Below are 19260 nucleotides of genomic sequence, written 5' to 3' on the forward strand. Positions count from 1 at the left end.
ATAAGTGTACACATTAGTTTCTAATTGCTAGTCAAAACTATTTCCTCTGCTCATATTGCCTTTTTATAAAATCATTCTTTACTTTTAAAAGAACTTATTTCAACAGTGCACATAACAACAAACGTAATGCACTAACAAAAAGTAAATTGCATTATATTTCTTAACGTCAATATACGGGCCACAAGTAGAGGTGAGGGTGGGCCGCAAGTGGCTCCCGGGCTGCGAGTTTGAGAATGCTGTCCCAGCAACAGCAACAGTCTTAATTGGCACTGTGTGAACTGAATACAGAACACGAGTCTTAACCTGTTTCCTGTCTCTTTCAGTGCTGTCTGGCAGAGACATGACGGTGCTTAGGTGCAAAGTTCTGCTGTTTCTAGCCACCATCCTGGTGTCTTGCAGCTCTTCACCCACTCACCTGAACATCAGAGTAGATCGTGGGAAGCTGCTGAGGTCGAGCAGGTCAGTCACTGTGAGTCACCAGCAGGACAATGCTCCAGAGTTTGACAGAAGTCACTACGAGGCCGAACTCTTAGAAAACAGCCCGCTGGGACAGTCTGTGCTGCAGGTCAGTCCAAACACAGGATCATTTAGAATTATCATTTTATATAAACTAATAAAACAATCTGTTTGATCAAGGGACTGAATCACATATGCACCATATGTTCTCTGAATCCAGCTACCAAGTGTCAAATGTTCCTTGCAGCAGTGCCACGTCCACAAATAACTTCATTTAAAAACATTGGTGCTAATAATTCATCAATAAATGATGTCAAATGATTTCTACAGTATGTCCATGACCCAAATAACTTAAGTTTGGTTGTTTTGCTTAAAAGAAAAAACAAGGCGTACATAATTGTATCCCACTGGCAGATATTTTTTTTATTATAATTTTATTATTCTTTTATTTCCTATTATTTTAGTACTTGTATTATTTTAACAATTACAAGTAATTTAGTGCTAATTTTGGAGTGTTTTTAGGGACTTCTTTGCAAACTCTCCTGAGCTCCATCCCAGTTTTAAAGGTTAAATGACATTAAAAAAAAACATTACTGTAAATCCCAGATGATCGTTGCACAAATGCTGTCAGTCAACACTCACTCTTTGAATTGCACGGACTGAATGCAATTAAAAAGAATAAAAGTAGCTGTGTAGACAGAAAGGCCTTCTAACATCCAGTGAAATATTTTGCTGACTGCTTGTACCTCCAGAAATATTAAGTAGGTTATTTTTCTCTTCTAGCCATGCAACTCCAAACTGGGTTCCTGCAAATTTTGTGGTTTTTGTTCTTGTCTTGGACAATGTGAGGCTGAATGAAGTGCCCATGTTTTTCTCCCTTGTAGGTCAGAGCCAGTCATGCAGACATTGCCATTGGAGAGATGGACTACAGCCTTCATCAAGTATCAGAGACTGTTCAAAGGCTTCTGCGCATTGACAGTGTGACAGGCATCATCTATGTGAAAGGCCTTGTGGATCGAGAGGAAGAAAGCATCCTCAAGTTGTTTGTGGTGGCCAGAGATCGTGACCCCAGTTCCAGGATGAAGAGTTCCAAAGTTCTGGTGACCATAAATGTCACAGATCAAAATGACAATGCACCGACCCTTAACATCCAAGGTATAGGCTTAGTAAAATACCAGGATGGTGTGACTAAGATTTCTGAGGACCTGCCTGTTGGTACACCAGTGGCACTGGTCCAGGTGTCAGACTGGGATGAAGGGGAAAATGCTGTGGTAACGTGCGCAGTTGATAGTGATGTTCCATTTCAGCTCCAGCCCGCGAGTGATCAGAAGGGCAAATACTTCCTGCAGACAACGACCCTGCTGGATTATGAGAGCGTTAAAAATTACAGTATTGAAATTGTTGCAGCGGATTCTGGAAGCCCAGCTCTGTCCAGCACTCTCTCCCTCAATGTCCAAGTTACAGACGTAAATGATAATGCACCGAACTTTTCCCCTGCAACGATTGAGGTGGACTTTCCAGAAAACAACTACAGAGGACAAAAATTACTGGATCTTGTGGCAACAGATCCAGATTCTGGCATAAATGGACAGCTTGTCTATAGCATCATTGATCGTTTTGTCAAAAGGCTCTTTGAAGTTGATGCCAACACCGGGGAGGTTCGTGTGAGAACCGTGCTGGATCGGGAAGAGATGGACCGTTATGTGTTCTGTGTAGCAGCAGCAGACATGGGTGTTCCTAGTAAAACCGGCACTGCCACAATAATTGTAAATGTTCAAGATCAAAATGACAATGACCCTGTGTTTATACTCAAAGGCTACAGCTTTACTGCCGCAGAGAACATGCCTCCACCCAGTCGTGTTGGTGCAGTTGCTGTCTCAGATGCTGATAAGGATGAAAATTCCCACCTAAGACTGTTTGTGGAACCGGAAAATGGCATTTTTTTCATCCAAAATGGCACAGGAATCATCTTGTCTAGAATCTCCTTTGACCGTGAGAAGGAACGTTTCTACACGTTCCGCCTAAAGGCCGTGGATGGAGGTGACCCACCTCGATCCTCCTACGTGAGTGTGGTCATCAGTGTCTTAGATGAGAATGATAACGCTCCATATGTCACCAAACCAGACAACTCCTCCTACACATACCTATCATATTTCACCCCAGCAGGCACGTATGTGGAGGCAGTGAAGGCTGAGGACTCTGACACTGGGCTCAATGCTGAGCTGGACTATTTCAGTGTAGGTGGAAATCCACATGGTCTGTTTCAAATATCTCCCTACAATGGGCAGATCACACTGGCACAGGAAGTGACCGGCAAGCACAGTGGGCTACATCGGCTGGTAGTGAGAGTCTGTGATAAAGGCAGACCTCCTCTCTGCACCACTGCACTGGTCCACATTTTTATCAACGGTACCGAGTCCAACATCTCCCTCATTGAGGCGCTGGTCACAGAGAGCCTCTCCACCCCTTTGGAAAAGGATGTTGCCGGAGATCTATTAGGGAGCTCTGCTCTTGTTCGGCATAACAATATCCTGTACGGCAGCCTCGCAGGTATTGCTCATGTGATTCAGACATTCAGCTCTATAGTTTCTAATACGGCCAAAGAGGATTCCAACTAGAGTGGTTTAAAAATATATTTTACAATCAATCTGTCATGTCTCTGGGTCACGGAGCCAGTGCTTTATGTTATGAACTGTTAGTTCTGGTTATTATGATTTGTGATCTTCTTGTTATATTCGTAGTCTTTGATTAGGGTTTTCTGTGTTGCTTCCCCGTGCCTCGTCATGCCTGCATTGTCCCCAGCTGTGTCTCCCTCCTGTTTCTGTGAAGATTCTCAGTCATTATAGTCTAAGGAGCTTGGAAAGAAAAGCATCTGGACTTGAAGAGAAGTCCAGATGTTGCTTGAAGAGATTTCACTCTCATCCGAGAAGCTTTTTCAGTTTTAGAGTCAAATGTTGGAGAGTCCAACATTTAAACCCTATTGGAGTATCCCCCTCTTGTGGGGGATACTCCAATAGGGTTTAACCTCCTAGGGCCTGCCCTCCTAGGAGGTTAAATGTGGACATCCCATTTTGGGCCGTCTAGGCCAAAATACAAAATTTTGCCTGATAAAAAAGGGCCTGATATCCACATACGAGGATGTTATACTGCCACTGTTCTATCAAAATTTAAAGCGAATGTCCTCATATGTGGATCTAATTTTTCTCAAAAACTAAGATCAGGCTAAAAACAAACTAATGTTATTCCACTTCCAGCCACACAGATCATCGTGACACCTTCATTCACTGATTTCAAACAACTTTTAGAGTCTTCCAGTTCTGTCCTGTACGCTATATAAGCTGATTTTTCTTTCTAATCTTGTTTTTGACATATTCAATATCATGTACATGAAATCATTCATCCATCTGTCTGGTTGAGCCGCATTCTTGGTAATGTAGGAATCTACTTTTGACCAGGAATACGTGGAAAATGAAATATGATACTTCTCCATTTTGGGGGTGAAATGTAACTCACTGCATTGTTTTCATGTACTTCATGTGAGCATTTTCATCGTAGATGAATATATACTTTTACTCTACAATGACCTAACACCTTCACTGTGTTTAACTTTGTTAAAGATTAAATAAGTGCTTCTTAAACATTGTTGTTTCAATGCATATTGTAGCGGGTCAGGGCTGTTCGGGGTTCTGTTTGTGATGGCAGCTACATTGTAGCCACAGCTGCCCTGGCAGAGGCGAGGCTGCCGGACACTGGCACCACTGGGCCCTCTGACCACCACCAGTAGGCAACGGGTGAAGTGTCTTGCCCAAAGGACAAAATGACCGAGACAGTCAGAGCCGGGGCTCGAACCGGCAACCTTCCGATTACAAGACGAACTGCAAACACTTGAGCCACGATCGCCCGTAAAGCTCAGCTCTCTCTTCACTACGATAGACAATATAGCCTCTGGATCGCTGCAGTCACAGCACCGATCCATCTGCATCGTTCATAATAGAATCTTATGTGTCTTTGTTTGTTGTTGTTTCTCTTTTTGTGAAAGATGCTGGAAGCCAAATTTCCCCCGGAGACAATAAAGACTGAACAGCTCTTCAGAGGTGATTATTCTAGTTTTTAAAATTAAGAAAACATTTTAAAATGACCGTCTTACAGTAAACAGACATCACTGTTGTAGCTATTTGTACAGCAGCTTTGACAAACAAGGCAGTGATTGGTTTAAAGTTCTTTATATCAGATAAAAGAATATTTTGAAAATAATTAGTAAAAAAGCAAAAAAACAAAACAAACAAATACATGACAGTATCAAATTCTCAAATGTTTATCCAATTAAAAAATTCTCATTGATTAAAATGTGACAAACAGACGTGTTGTAATCCTCAGTAACGTCAAACCTTCACCCAGTTGGTCCTGAAACTTTTCTCCTCCAGACGGAGCAACGACCACAAGAAGAGGGGAAAAGATCATGTTCAATATGAGCATCAAACAACAATATTTATATGAAGTATGAAGAATATGAACGAAGAAAAGCACAACAGGAACTCTGTAAAGTCTGTCACACACTGTACTGCTAGAAAAAACTGAATGTGCTGCTATGACAGAAGATATAGGAACTCACTGTAAAATCATCTCTTCGTGCTTCAGGATGCAGTCATTCTACATATGAGTAACAAAAAACAAACAAAACCACTAAAACAAATTCATTTCTTTTTACATTTCCTCTCATCGTCCACACAGCCACAGATACCAACATTGTCACATTAATAAAGAAAACATGTGGATAAATCTGATCATATTTTTAGCCCCATGTCACCAGTGAAAATATAATAATTTATCAGAGTTGATCAGTTCATGCAGCAAGCACCAAATCAAAGCCATGCTGTGTAGATTCACACAGATGTTGCTTTGCTCGCTGTCTGGATCAGGTGTGTGCAGGTAAAAGGGAAACATCATGGAGGCTCTGTGCAGGTTCACAGCTGCAACTCTGGAGTTTGAGGTTTAGAATCTCACGAATGTTAAAATACAGATTCTGATCCATCGCCAGGACTAAGAGTGACGCATCTATCCTGCAGCAGGACAGCGAGCCCGAACAGAGAGTCAGAGACATAAAGAGTCCTGCAGCAGATGGTCAGACCCACAGACCTGATCTCAGCATCACGTTGATGTCAGTCTGAGAACACAGGAAGAGACGGAATAAAGAGGACAGAATCCAGGAGAACCAGGAAGAAGCTTCTAACAAACTACCCGTCTGTATGTACTTCCTTTAAAAACAAACCAATTTTTATAAGTAAAGTGCGCTCACACCAGATGGTGACTGATTAAGAATATATATAAAGATATTACTTTTGAAATCATTAAGTATTTGCAGTACTGTAACATCAGACATTCAGTCTGTACATTTAACAGTTACACTGATCATTCACTGATTTCCTTTCATCATTTTACTCAAACTCGTGGTAGAATTTTAAAGTTTAATCTCAAATCTGCTCCTAGATTACAAACCCTCCATGTTTCAAACTGAAGTCTCATCACTCTGAGTTCATACTACAGTCATGTACTGACTTTAAAATAAATGCGTGTTTTTAAGAACAGTGCATATATAAAGTTTTGACAGTAAAACATTAATGGAATAAATTACACCATTTAGTTTCTCACCTTTGGATCTCGAGCTCGTGTCTGACAACTTCTGCACCAGATCATTCCTGTTCATTTTCCTAAAAACCTCCTTGGTCACCTCCACAGTATGTTGGGTGTAGGCCCCGAACATCAGATCCACCAGGTCACAGATGTTGGCATCCTCCAGTTCGCTCTTTGGGATGGGTTTGAGCTCCACCAAAAGCCACTTGAACTTTTTAAGGTCCTTCTTTTCCACATGTTCTAATATTTCCATAATCCGCTCTCTGTCTGATTGGACTGTTAACACCTGGGAACAAACAAAGTGATTTAATAATAACCTTCTTAGAGGATAACTAATAAGTAAACAAAACCATCACACGTGATCATTTTTTAATAACAGGTATAAGTAATGAATTAAGTGAAGCTGTGGTGTGAGGACAGAATCATTTGGTTCTACTTACTTTCTGCATCTGTGCAGACAGATGTTTGTCCACAGTGTTTTCCTCTGAGAAAGGACATAAAAATGAGATTATCTTTACTTGTAAAGTTTTGTAATAAAATAAATACATGATACATAATAAATGAAACAACTTTTCTCTGTCACAAAATGCCCAATCAGCAAATCCTGAATCCATCACTCTCTATGATCCAACAGCCAAGACTGACTCCAGACAAAGTGAAGGAAACTTTGCTGACAATCAGCTCACATCCAGGTGCTGATCACATCAGACCCTTCTTTAATGATTCAGGCAGCCTTTCAAACATTTCCTGTCCAGCTGATATTATTGTGTTATGTAAATATAAGAATCACAGCATCAGTGATATTAAATATGAACACTCTGAGATGTAGTCCACAGTAAGTAACCCTTAATAAGGACTGCCCCAGGTTGCAGTTTTTGTTGCTCTGCATTATTTTGATGAGTTCACAGGAAGGTGAGCGAGACAGAGAAGTGTACACAGTGTGAACACTTCAGTGCCCCGTCTTTCTCCTCATCTTCTTCAGCATCAGATTCAAACTCCACTCCAGTGTTTACTGTGGATCTTTCTGTAGAGTTTTATATCACATCTCTCCACCAGCTGCCACATTGCATGCAAGTATTGATGACATGATAAAACAGCCACAGACAGCTGTGAAATGTGTTGTTCTTGCAGAAGACTAAGGCTTACAGAGTTGCACCAGGAATGGTAACTTTTCTAGTACTGCTCATGTGATTAGGCAGAGGATCAATAGGGGGTCCACGACCCTCTTGGGGACACTCCCATAGGGCTTAAAATCTGGGACGCTCCACCAGTCGCTCTTAGAACTGAAGAAGCTTCTCGGATGAAACGTCTTCAAGAAACTGAAAGACGTCCAGATGCTTTTCTTTCAGAGCTCCTTAGAACACCTGCTGACACTTCCAGTTTCCTGAACATCGTCCCCATTAAGGATAAAACTCTATCCCACCTGTCTTCAGTCAAGTCAGGGACACCAGTTCAGTGCTGCAAACAATAGATATCTGAGAATATCTCAAACTGATCGTCCTCATGTCCACAGAGCCAGCAGCTTCATACAGAAAATGGCACTATGTGGTACAGTTCTATATTTGGTATTTTACCACAAGTTCTGTTGAATTCTTTAACATCTAAAAACATTCGTTAACTGGTGCTAAAAACTGGTGGTAAAATAGAACTGACTCGATTTATGCATTTTGACAGTCCAGTCAACAGCATCAGTAGATTTGGAAAAGCTGGTTGGTGCCATTGTTGAACAAGAGCTTATTCATTCATTCTCTGGCATTTTGCAGTACTTCAAATATGAGGTCAGCAACCAAAGGGAACCCACCACAGCCAAACACAAAGTGCAGTTCTTTTTATACACAAATCATGTGAAACATCTAACCTTGTACTTTACCACTTCTTTGGGATTCATCTGAAAGTGAAACAGATGAACCAGTAAAAATACAGAAACACAGTATTTACTGGGCTGATCTACCAGTAGGCGTTAGCTTTAATAATAACTGTCGTCTAGCTGAATACAGCCACAGATGATGTCGTCTTCACTGCCCTGCACTCTCTCTTCATACATGTGAAATATAACAAACTCTCTCTCAGCAGGCTGTTTGTGAAGCTGACTGGCAGACTCGTCACTCTGGTCTTCAGGAACACATCGTGCAACTGGATACTGGACTTCCTGTCAAACAGGCTGCTGTTCAGATTGTTAATCTTCATGAAGTTAGAAGACAACACAACCATCATCACTCTGTTGGAGGAAATCAGCTGTTCAGGAAAAAGCCTGGGACTCACAAACCCCTCCAGCATGATAAGGAAGTGATTCACAGAGGGCTGAATACATGAATATTATATTTATCTCTGTAAAGAAAGAAATATAAGCAGGATTGAGTTTAGTGACTCGCTGCCACCGAGAGCTGAGAGACTGAGAGCTCCTCCTTTAGAATGAAAACTTGAAGACAGAACAAAGTATGTAAGCTAACGAAAAGTAAAATTGTGGCGGGAAAAAGGTGTGATTGACGGTTCACTAGGATTCATCAGCGTTCTATGTGTCACATTATATAAAACCACAGAACAGGTAATATTGATGAACCTACCAGCCGACAGAGAGCTGACAGCAGCTGCTCCCACTGAGGATCCTGCAGCTGTTAATAAATAACAAGGAAAGTTTTTAATTTCTTAACAAATGTTCAAACTTTTTAACTTTCATTATGCTAGCAAACTGAAACATTAGAGACTCAGTGCCACCGAATTAAAACAATTAAACAACTACACCAAAGGATATTCCACTAAACTCTGGTCTACTTAAAAAAAAATAAATAAATCATTCATTTATAATATCAATAAAAGGTTGCTCTAAGTTTTTGAGGAAAATTTACTTCAATAAATTAATTGTTCTGATTATCTGCCATGATAACAGCAAACTAATAAAAATGTCTAATGGAAACACAGACTGTAGTTCCTCTGCTTTCCTACATTTTTACTTTTTAATGACTGCACTAGTGATCATTTCATTTGTTGGGCTCGTCAGTTAGTTATATTGCTAGAGACAGAAGGGCAGGCACGCAGACAAAGGCAGTTACAGGGAGGCGAGTCTCCCCACCAGCAGCTTAAACTGATTTCTGGTGATTACTACTAGAGTAATACTCTACAGTAAAACAGACCCCAAACCTTTTGTTGAAGCTATTTGTTCTTATTTTTTATTATTTGGAAATTTGTTAAAGTTTGTTGTTAGTTTATTTATATTTTGGGGTTTATTTACAAGTTTATTTGTAGGTTAATATTTGTTTCAGTGTTTTGTTTGTTTGATGTTTGTTAAATTAGTCAGTAAGAGCTGTAGGGCCATTTTGTTTCTATAAATAAAGAGACTGGTATAGGACCAGCATGCACTGGGGTGGGCCTATGTTTTTTTTACCAGAGCAGGAGAAGCAGCAGGAAGTAACAAAAAAAAAATGGATCTTGTTATTGCCAAACTGGATAAAATAAACCATAAAAACGCAACTTTCAAGTTTGACAGTGGACTTCTTTTGCCTGCATACGAAATAGTATCTCAGTGCAGCAGTGGCTTGTGGACTTTTAATTGTGGGATGTTTGGTTTGTCAAACAAAAGGAATTGCCACTACATAAAGTAAAAAACCTGCCCGTGGACAAAGGAATAATCTTTCATTAATGGATATGTTGGATATATGGATTTCAAGGATCACCGTCAAACTCGAATAAAAGTTACTGGATCGTCTGTGAGTACTCCCGACAGATTTGATGTTGAGGCCTGGATCAACATATCACTCGTTCATCAAAGCTGGTGAGTGATAATATTGTTTAAGCCGTAAAGGCAAACGGTGACGCTATTGGAGTTTAAAGACATTATTTCACTACAAAGACTGATGAACTGAGTTTGGATGTACTAAATTTGTGCATAATAGGATCGCTAATTGAAACATGCCAACGCCCTCTGTGGAAATGTTTGTTCGATGCAATCAGCAGGTAAATTGATGTCATGTTTGGGCTCTATGCTATGGATTCTCAGTGTGCTGTGCATCTTTATAATGTTTGAAATAATCCAAGAGGACAATAAAAATGTCGGATATTAAGAGTAAACAAGAGGATAACACTCAGATGCAAGCAGAGAAAAGAAGCATCAAACTTACACCAAAAGGTTAAGGTCAAACCATAATCAAGTAAAAAAACAAAAATCCATATCCAGTAATACGACATGTGAGCAGCATGGAAGGAGATGTGCAACACACTGTTTATTTTTTCAGTTCACAATGATGCCATAAAGTTTTGAAGGCTTATAGAAGCCAAAGATTTCAGCCAATTCTGCTCCAATCACATGGGTGAAGATGATCAAATACACCATCTTAGTATGCAATACTTCAAGGTCAAAGGTCAGGGTCATGCCATACAGGACAAAGCTTCAGTTTCAATTTAATCATCTCTAAAATTTAAAGCAACATCTTAGTCATAAGCACAGTTAGTATTGATCAGTTTTCTATGCGTTTCATTATATTAAACTCAGGTAATATTGATGAAGCTACCAGCCGACTGAGAGCTGACAGCAGCTGCTCCCACTGAGGATCCTGCAGCTGTTAAAAATAACAAGGAAAGTTTTTAATTTCTTAACAAATGTTCAAACTTTTTAACTTTCATTATGCCAGCAAACTGAAACATTAGAGACTCAGTGCCACCGAATTAAAACAATTAAATAACTACACCAAAGGATATTCCACTAAACTCTGGTCTACTTAAAAAACAAAAAAAGAAGAAGAAAATCATTCATTTATAATCTGAGTAAAAGGTTCGTCTAAATGCTCCTTTCGTGTGATATCTTACCTTCAGCTTGACCAGACTCTGGATGGTCATCTGGAATTCAAGAAAAATCAAAATATGGATACTTGACATTAGAGTTAAATATGAAAGTTTCATCTGAATAAAGCCGAGTGTTCAAGCAGCTGGTTGCCATGGGAACCCATTCTCTGAAACGCTCTATGCACTGTTGTTGAGCTAATCTGAAGGCCACGTGAAGTTTGTAGCGACTGACTCTGCAGAAAGTTGGAGGCCTCTGTGATTTCACGTGGCCCGTCACTTTGTGGCTGATTGGCTGTCGTTCTTTGTTATAATACCACTAATATATGATTACATATGTGAGTATATGTCCAGTGTGTACAGGTACATATGTCATATATATCATAGAAAATCCACAACATTAATCCTGTGGTGAAATTCCCTTGCTACAAAATATTATACATACAGTCAGCTGTACTTCTATATACTAAATATATACTTATACTGGAGTATTTTTTCTACTCGTTCAAAATCACAAGACCCAAATATTTAGGTCAAAGATTATCTTCAATAATATTAATGAAGTTTGTGCCCTTTATTGTACAAACACATGCTGATCAATACTGTTTGAAAATGTACTATTTAGGATCAATAAGTAACCTTTGACTGTGTTATGGCCAACGGTGACTGGTTCAAACAAAGGTTTCTTTGGCACTGCTAAAGTATGCGCATAGGACACTTTCTCTGCGTTTATCTGTAGCGCCTCACGCTGTGTCCAGCCCTTTCGATGCCTATACGGCAAACAAACCTGCCCCCTGTGCGTGAAGCTGGGATTCTGGTTCTCACCTCAGCCACCAGAAGGCAAGAAAAACCTTTACTCGGCATAGAAAGCAGCTTACGTCTGGCATGCGTACCTGACAAAATTGTCAAATTGATTAACTGTTAACTGCCGTTTTCTCATCAAACGGACAAAGTGAGCCAATTCAATGATGGATGTAAAAGTTATGGGGCAGGGTCAGAAAGTTATGCATCATACGTGGAAGATGAAAAGAAAGAACAAAGGATGAAAGAGTACCCAACGGCAGGCGGAGGGGTCACTGATCCCATATAAGAGGAGGGTCGATATGCCCCGCTCTGCTGCTTCTTCCCTGTCTGTCTGTTGTGTGTCTGTGCTGTTTGTGCTTTGAGGCTCTACACTCTGGGGTTGCTTCGCTTTGCTTGTTCACTTTTTCTGTCATCCTGGTTTATTGTACTGATTTCTGCTGTTCATATGACACTGTTTAATAAACTCTGTTCTAAGAATTCTACTCTTTTCCAGAGGATCTTTTTGAGTGATTGGATCTTAACTGGATCTGAAAAGCTGGACGTCCACAGCATTGGTGGGATAAGGTTATCATACTGGCTTCAAAATGTGCGACTCGACACTTGTTGCACAGGTGGCGTCCTATCACAGGACCACTGAACTGCTGAGAACGAGTGATTCTTTCACATGTTTGTAGAAGAGTCTGCATGTCTTAGTGCTGATTTTATACACCTGAGGCCATGGAAGCGATTTTAACACATGAATGAAAGGATGTGGATGAGCGAGTGAATACTTTTGGAAACATCGTGTCAACCAAACTGCTGCAGACTCTTTTAAGTTTGATGGAAAAAAAACATCTTACATTTGACATTTTATGACATACAGTATTTCTTATATTAGTAACAGTGTGGGTAATATTGCTTAATAACCACTGACCTGCTTGAATTTCACATTTCCATAGTGGCTCATCAGCTGGTTCACCATCAGCTGGGTGAGTGTGCACCAGTGTAAGTATGAGTTCACTGCCTGGATTCTTAACGTACACCTCATAGAAGTTTTGCCTATTGTATCTGAGGGTTAACTCCTGTGTTTGAAAAACAAAACAAAAGAACTTTAAAATACCTCTGTGAGCACACACACACACACACACACACACACACACACACACACACACACACACACACACACACACACACGCACACACACACACACAGAGTTGTGGTTCTTACATCTGGCTATTAGTACAGAAATGGAGCCTCCAAGTTTTACATTTTACTTTTTAAATCTACTCATTTAAATATATTTGATGGACAAAGTGTAGGTAAGAGACTAAAGATAAAAAGACAGTTTATCTGTGGACTTGTGATATTATTTAGATGCAGTAAGACAGATGTAAGTGATTTTCAGTCAAAACAATGTTGAGGCTCAGACTTTGAGTTTTTTAAATATGCTCTAATATGACCTGAGCACTTGCCCTTTGACCTTGTTCACATCAAGAGTTTTATAATGAACTAAAACTAAAACCAAAATTACCAGAAAAATGTGAACTGGAATAAAAACATAATGACCTACAGACCTTTTTACTCAGTTTAATCACATTTGTTTGTTTTTTTATTATTATTCTTTTTAAATACACAACTTCTTACTTTCCTTATCTATCAGGTCATTTTGGGAAAAGGTGATGGCATTTAAATGAGCCATTTAAAAAATAGCAGCACACTAATATAATTACTTTGCAACTCAATGTTTGAACTTAAGAGTTTTAGGATTTTCTTCAGAACTTGATTTTCCTGAAACACTAATGTTGACTTTTACCATTATTTTATGTTCTTCAGGTAAAACTATCATCAGCACCTGAAGAAGACTGAAATACAGCATCAAACACTGCTGTGTTAAAGTGTGTGCAGCTGTGCTAACAAAGACAGCTGATAGTCCCTGGTGTGATGGCCCTCACCTCACTGACTCAGCCAATGCAAAGACACACGTATGTTTCAGAGCAGCCGTGTCATTCTGGCTAAAATAAGGCCTGATGTGTTTTCTGCCAACAAGGTTTCGATCCACATGTAGCACAAACTTTACAAACTTTACCTTCGGCTGAATTTTTGCACTTGTGTTGTCGGCTTTGAGGCTGAAAAGACGCTCGGTTTGCAGGTACTGGTCTGGGGGATGCTTTATGATTTTTTTAAAGTTCAAATGGGATTTTGTCTCATCATTTTTCTCACGATATTTCTCAGCAATTTCCTGTTTAAGAAAAAAAGGAAAAAGAAAAAGCAAAGTAATCAAAAATAGGGGTTAACTTTACACCAACTTACACCATCTGTGTTTGAAATGACATTTATAACCAAGCAATAAGATTTCTGTGAGAGAGTATTATGGTCTGCTGGAAAAGAAAAAGGGAGGAAAAAGTCACATTAATGAGAATAAAGTCAGAGATTGTTGTGAAATATTGTGTCAAACTCTGAGAGGGAGAGTATCACCATGTGAAGGTGATCAATATTTTGCATCTTCATGGGTGCTTTGTGAACTCTCGGGTTAATAACAAGTGTCTAATGTTTATGTTAAGTCTAATTGTTGAATGTTGTCATTGTGTTTCTTAAATTTGTAAGGTGTTAGTTCAATCTATAGGATCAAGACATTCCTTTGTCTCAGCCACTCTGTGCTGGGGGAGGATTATTGTAGACACATCCCTTGTGAAGATTCTGTTTCTTGTGTGGTCAGCTTCCTGCCCTTTTGTGGCTTCACTGTGTTGTGCACGGTGAACCAATACAGGAATTGAACCATATATTGGGTGTGGGGGATTACTATTTTATGACCAGGATATTGTTAGAAACAGTTGTGATCAGGAAGTCACGCACACAGAGAGACACACACACACACACACACACACACACACACACACACACACACACACACACAGATTCTGAGACACCGGCCGGGGCCTCCCTTGCTAGCAAGTAAAAGATGTTCGTCTTGTTTTTGTTGTTAACGAGCGGGGCTTTTAACAGCGGGGCTTGTGGAAACACAAACCCAACAGTTTTCTTATCAGAGTTTTGTTATATGAAGTCTGTATGATGTAATATTATAAACTCTGGTCTGGATCCAAATAATCTCCAGATTACAGTGAAGAGATTTAACAGCCAAGTGACTCTCACAGGTGCTGCTGATGTTAAAAGAAAAACTATGATTAAAAAAATCTTCCTATAATCAAACAGAAGAGATTTATTGTAGCAATAGAGACATTTTTACAATTGGCTTCAATATAAAACACATTTTTCTTTCAGTGTCTCTTTTGTCTTTTGTCAGTCGGTCCTAATGTTTGGAATCTTGTCCTGTTTCACATCATTAAGATGTTCAGTTACCTGTTCCAGAGCAGGATCCTGTCGTATCAGGTAGACGTGGAGTTTGAGGAACGATGTGTTGGGTTTATAGTACATCAACATGTAACAGCTGATTTTTGGAGGAAATATGAAACGTATCAGAGCCGCTATCATCGAGAAATTTGGCTCAGTTAACTTGACATGTGTTGGTGTGACCTCAGACACTTTTTCCACAACATCTCCACAGTCATCTATGTGAAGGACTGCAAACGTGTCCAATATGTCAGGGATGTCATCTGCAGGAGAACACAACAACACAAACATGGTGAGAAGAACAGTTTATAACAGTTTGTGTGCTCACTGTCAGAAATGTCAAACATCTGAAAGTCTTCCTTCATGTCCTCTTACCGATGCAGATCCAGTGTGGCAGGTGAACTTCATTTAACTTCCCAGCAGTGACTGTGACGTCCATCAGAGGACCTGCAGGCATGTATTGTCTGCTCTCCATCCTCTCCATGTGTCCCTCCCAAGATCTAAACTGGTACTGAAAGCTGGTCTTTCCCTTACAGACCCAGCGCAAGCCCGACACTCTGCATTCAAAGTGTCCTGCTGCAGACTGAAGGCTGAAACAGGAATTAAATACACACTCATGAAGGAACAACAGAGTGAATGGAAACACAGAGAGTAGTCATGTGAATCGGATGCAAAATGAAGAATTTCCTCTGGGAATAAATCCAAAGCTGAACTGTTTCCTGTAGTTCCAGTTTGCTGTGCTGCAGCATTCAGGAAGTTGATTTACCTGTAAGTTGGAGCCTCGTCTGCATCTGTACTGTTCACCTCAGGTTCAAGATTAGTCCAATCACTGCAGTCCTGCTGCAGAGGACAGTCTCTTTAGTCAATAAGTACACATGTTTATAAAGAAAAACTTTAGCAATAAATGGATGAATGGAAGGGATTACCGTCAGGCTCTGACAACCTTCAAGCTCTGAACTTCTTTCAGTTTTTCGTCCTTGTTGAGACACAAAGAATTCAAATGAATGATGTTATGCTGACATATAAAATCATCCTCTAACTGTCCACATGTTTGCTGTTTGATCACTTTATGCTGTGCAGTGCTGCTTCAACATCAGAACAACATGTTCAGCAGGACGTGCAGCTGAGTGACGTCTAAGATGATCAAAAGCTGATGAATCCAAATATTCTCACCAGTGATGTCAGAACAAGACAGAGACAGAGAGAAAGGTTGGATTCAGCTCTGATCATTTATGCAAAGTTACTTTTGGACGTCTGTTGTGTTTCCTGTTTATTTTAATGTTTGTTGATTAGAAGTTGTTTAAACAAGTTTATTGTAAATTATGAAAATCTGTTTATTAAACTTTGGTCTCACCTGAGCTGCTCTCTGACAGCCTCAGCATCAGATCAGGTCTGTTCATGTCTGTTAAAACCTCCATGGTCACCTCCACAGACTGATGACCAAGTTTATCCACCATCAGATTCACAAGGTCTTCTGTTCTGTTTTGACACCAGTAACTCTCCATTTGTGGCAGGCTCATCTTAAAGCACGTGAACGGCAGCAACAGAATAAATTTCTTTAGATCCTTTTGACTAAATTCATTCAGTGTTTCCAAGAGAATCTGTCTGACAGCTTCCTGTTCTTTTTCCTGTAAAACCAAAACAATGTATTAAGTTACTGTATAATATCTCTGTTGGACAATTTAAAGATTTATTTTTATTTAATTTCCAGAGAAACTGTAGTAGAAATATCAAATATTCATTAAAAAAAGATGTCTTCATTAATATTTATATGTTTTAGAATAATCACTGAAGAGACAGCTGGCGGTTTTGATATTTACTTCACTCTCTTTATGAACTGCAAAACTTCAAGTTTCATAAGAAAACATTATTTCATTTCTATCAATACTAAAAACTATTTTTTGTAAAAGCTGAGTTAAAGTCACACTCACTCTCTTCAACAGTGCAGCTCCATGTTCATCCACAGAGTGTTTCTCTGAGGAGGAAAGACATTTACCATCAACTCTGAGGATTCAAACATCATCACACATCCAAGTAGAATCAGCCTTCAGACGACACAGATGATTTAAAAGAGAAAATCATGTGAAACTAAATAAAATGACATAAGAACCCAACAAAGAAACCCTCCATCCTGTCCAACCAAAGTAACTGGGGGTTCCCAGCTGTGATAATGAGAGAGGGTACACCTGTCCACCTCAGGTTTTAAACAGACAGACAACCTTTCACACCCACATTTAATTTAGAACCAGCAATAAAGCCAACAAGCATGTGTTTGGACTGGAAACCAGAGCACTCTGAGGAAAAGCATGCAGGCACAGGGAGAACATGCAAACTCCACACAGAAAGGTTCCAGCCAACCAGGAGGCTCAAACACACAACCTTCATGCTGTGAGGACACAGTGCTAACCACTGCACCACCATGACACCACCAACACAAAAACCTGTTGATGACACAGAGTTTACACTCATGCATGTTGGTCTTACCTCTGGATGCTGAGCTGCTCTCTGGTAACTTCTGCACCAGATCAGTTCTGTTCATGTGCATGAAAACTTCTCTGGTCACCTCCACAGACTGATGACCAAGTTCATCCACCATCAGATTCACTACATCTGCTCTGGTTGATGATGGACTCTGTGATTTGTATGACAGACTCATCCAAATAAAAATTGACTCCAGGAATCTCTTGAACTCCTCGAGCTCAAATCATTCGAAGCTTCCAAAAGCAGTTGTTTCACAGCTGCCACCATTGCCACCTGGAAAAGTCATTCAATTTGTAGGACATTTATTTATTTATCCATTTTATCCAAATAAGCTCTTTTAGAAAGTTCAGTATGATTTCTCATAATCACAAAAAAGCAGAAATCATGAGAAAAATGAGTCAACATGAGAACTGATGATACTTTAGTCCTCTGACTTTCAGCCTGCTGTCTTGTACTGAATCAGAGATGTGACATGACTCACTTTGTGGATCAGTGCAGAGCGTCGTTCATCCACAGAGTGTTTCTCTGAGGAGAAAAGTGCTCAAAGTCACTCACAAGAGACTTACTTACCAACTGACAGTTGTATAATCTTCAACATTACATTTAAAGCTCAACCATGATAGACACTGTTTGTGTTATTCAGTCTCTCAGACTGAAGGAGTCACTTTGTCATTTTTTTGTTCCTTGAACACTCATAAATTCTGATTTGGACAACAATCTGTCTTTTCTCTACAATATTTTTATGAAAGACAAAAACTTTACTTATGAGACATCTTAACCACCAGAGTTCATTTAACTTATTTCCTCTTTGTTGTCTTACTTTTGGGTTCTGGGCTGCAGTCTGACGGCCTCTGAGCCAGATCAGCCCCCTTCGTCTCGTTTAAACCCTCCATGGTCTCCTCCACTGACCGCTCACCGTAAGTCAGGACCATGAAAAACACCGTGTCCTGCAGGTCTGTCCTCATGTAGATGATTCTTTGGATGTCTGACTAATGTTTGTAATGAATTTTACGCAGGACTTCCTTGAAAACCTCAAGTTCCCAGTAACTCAGACCAGCCAGGGTTTCCAAAATCAGCTCAATAACAGACGCCAACGTTTCTACCTGAGAAAAAAAAGGTAAATGCGACTTTTCTCCAGGTTTTTTTTCTATCTCATCAACGTCTCATAAATGTTTAGATTACACCAGACACAGTTACAAGCAAATGATGTAAGTGATAATTACACACCTGATTAACATTTATTCCAACCTGATGAATTTAATCTTTCTGTTTATCTTTTCTACATGTAGGAGTTTTTTAAACTGAACATGTTCAGTGAACGCTGCATCATTTAAATACAGTCATAGGTGATATTACTCACTTTCTGGCTCAGCGCAGCCCAGCATTCATCCACAAAGTTTCTCTGGGAGAAATATTACAATATCATGGTTACCATGAGAAAAGCAAGTGTAGTATCCCCACAGCAGACTCGTCCACAGTTTAATGCTTTTCAGCACAATCTTTATTCATACTTACACTCGGTTGCTGTTACAAACACACACAGCTGCAGCTTTTCAGCCGCCACAACAACAACTCTCAGGATCAGGTACAGATTTTAAAGCTGATGCTGGCAAAGTTAGAAAGGTGCCGGCTGTGAACAACACCTCATCTATCTATTACTTCATTTGTTCTCTTTAGGCTCCACAATGATTGTCTGTCTAGTGTCTGTCGTCCACCTTAAATCCATTCATAACTTATTTAACGTCAGGGTTAATGATCAGAAAACAATTAAGTGTGTAAGGAAAGAAT

The 19260-nt window shown here is 39.8% G+C and overlaps 3 protein-coding genes and 1 long non-coding RNA gene across 9 annotated transcripts in view; 2 read left to right on the plus strand and 2 right to left on the minus strand.

The window, feature by feature from the left end:
- The first annotated feature begins 329 nt into the window (after positions 1-329).
- On the plus strand, positions 330-4094 carry LOC145431981 (protocadherin-1-like). Its single transcript, XM_080308569.1, has 2 exons — positions 330-565; positions 1341-4094. The coding sequence occupies exons 1-2, from the start codon at positions 341-343 to the stop codon at positions 3072-3074; spliced, it is 1959 nt and encodes a 652-aa protein (XP_080164695.1). The 5' UTR covers positions 330-340; the 3' UTR covers positions 3075-4094.
- A 569-nt stretch (positions 4095-4663) lies between these two features.
- The window catches only part of LOC145431980 (uncharacterized), a 51934-nt gene continuing 37337 nt past the window's right edge, over positions 4664-19260 (minus strand). For 3 of the 6 annotated variants that reach the window (XM_080308555.1, XM_080308557.1, XM_080308554.1), the window contains 5 exons: positions 10593-10640; positions 8652-8699; positions 6528-6571; positions 6106-6373; positions 4664-5620 (listed from right to left, as the gene is read on the minus strand). In XM_080308555.1, the coding sequence (XP_080164681.1) occupies positions 5616-5620; positions 6106-6373; positions 6528-6571; positions 8652-8699; positions 10593-10640 (413 nt within the window). In that variant the 3' untranslated portion in view covers positions 4664-5615. The remainder of the gene's footprint in view (positions 5621-6105; positions 6374-6527; positions 6572-8651; positions 8700-10592; positions 10641-19260) is intronic. The other 3 variants (XM_080308558.1, XM_080308556.1, XR_013912317.1) reach the window with 2 other exon arrangements.
- Positions 10647-17633, minus strand: LOC145431982 (NACHT, LRR and PYD domains-containing protein 1 homolog). The gene is made up of 11 exons (XM_080308573.1): positions 17476-17633; positions 16923-16966; positions 16346-16619; positions 15918-15967; positions 15758-15831; positions 15367-15581; positions 15001-15254; positions 13730-13882; positions 12578-12725; positions 10888-10917; positions 10647-10798 (listed from the first exon to the last, which is right to left on the minus strand). The coding sequence occupies exons 1-11, from the start codon at positions 17585-17587 to the stop codon at positions 10764-10766; spliced, it is 1389 nt and encodes a 462-aa protein (XP_080164699.1). The 5' UTR covers positions 17588-17633; the 3' UTR covers positions 10647-10763.
- Positions 15305-16124, plus strand: LOC145431984 (uncharacterized). The gene is made up of 2 exons (XR_013912322.1): positions 15305-15444; positions 15528-16124. It is a non-coding gene; the product is annotated as an uncharacterized LOC145431984 (long non-coding RNA).

Source organism: Astatotilapia calliptera, chromosome 11, assembly GCF_964374335.1.
Source record: "Astatotilapia calliptera chromosome 11, fAstCal68.1, whole genome shotgun sequence".
Classification (NCBI taxonomy): Eukaryota; Metazoa; Chordata; class Actinopteri; order Cichliformes; family Cichlidae; genus Astatotilapia; species Astatotilapia calliptera.

What these genes read in the sequence shown, in the direction of transcription:
- LOC145431981 (XM_080308569.1), top strand. Translation starts at nt 341, where the DNA reads ATGACGGTGCTTAGGTGCAAAGTTCTGCTGTTTCTAGCCACCATCCTG. An exon ending in TGGGACAGTCTGTGCTGCAG is followed by an intron (nt 566 to 1,340) that starts GTCAGTCCAAAC and finishes TCTCCCTTGTAG; the next exon opens with GTCAGAGCCAGTCATGCAGA.
- LOC145431982 (XM_080308573.1), bottom strand. Translation starts at nt 17,587, where the DNA reads ATGGTGGATGAACTTGGTCATCAGTCTGTGGAGGTGACCAGAGAAGTT. An exon ending in GCTGTCAGAGAGCAGCTCAG is followed by an intron (nt 15,968 to 16,345) that starts GTGAGACCAAAG and finishes TGTCTCAACAAG; the next exon opens with GACGAAAAACTGAAAGAAGT. An exon ending in GCCACACTGGATCTGCATCG is followed by an intron (nt 15,255 to 15,366) that starts GTAAGAGGACAT and finishes GTTCTCCTGCAG; the next exon opens with ATGACATCCCTGACATATTG.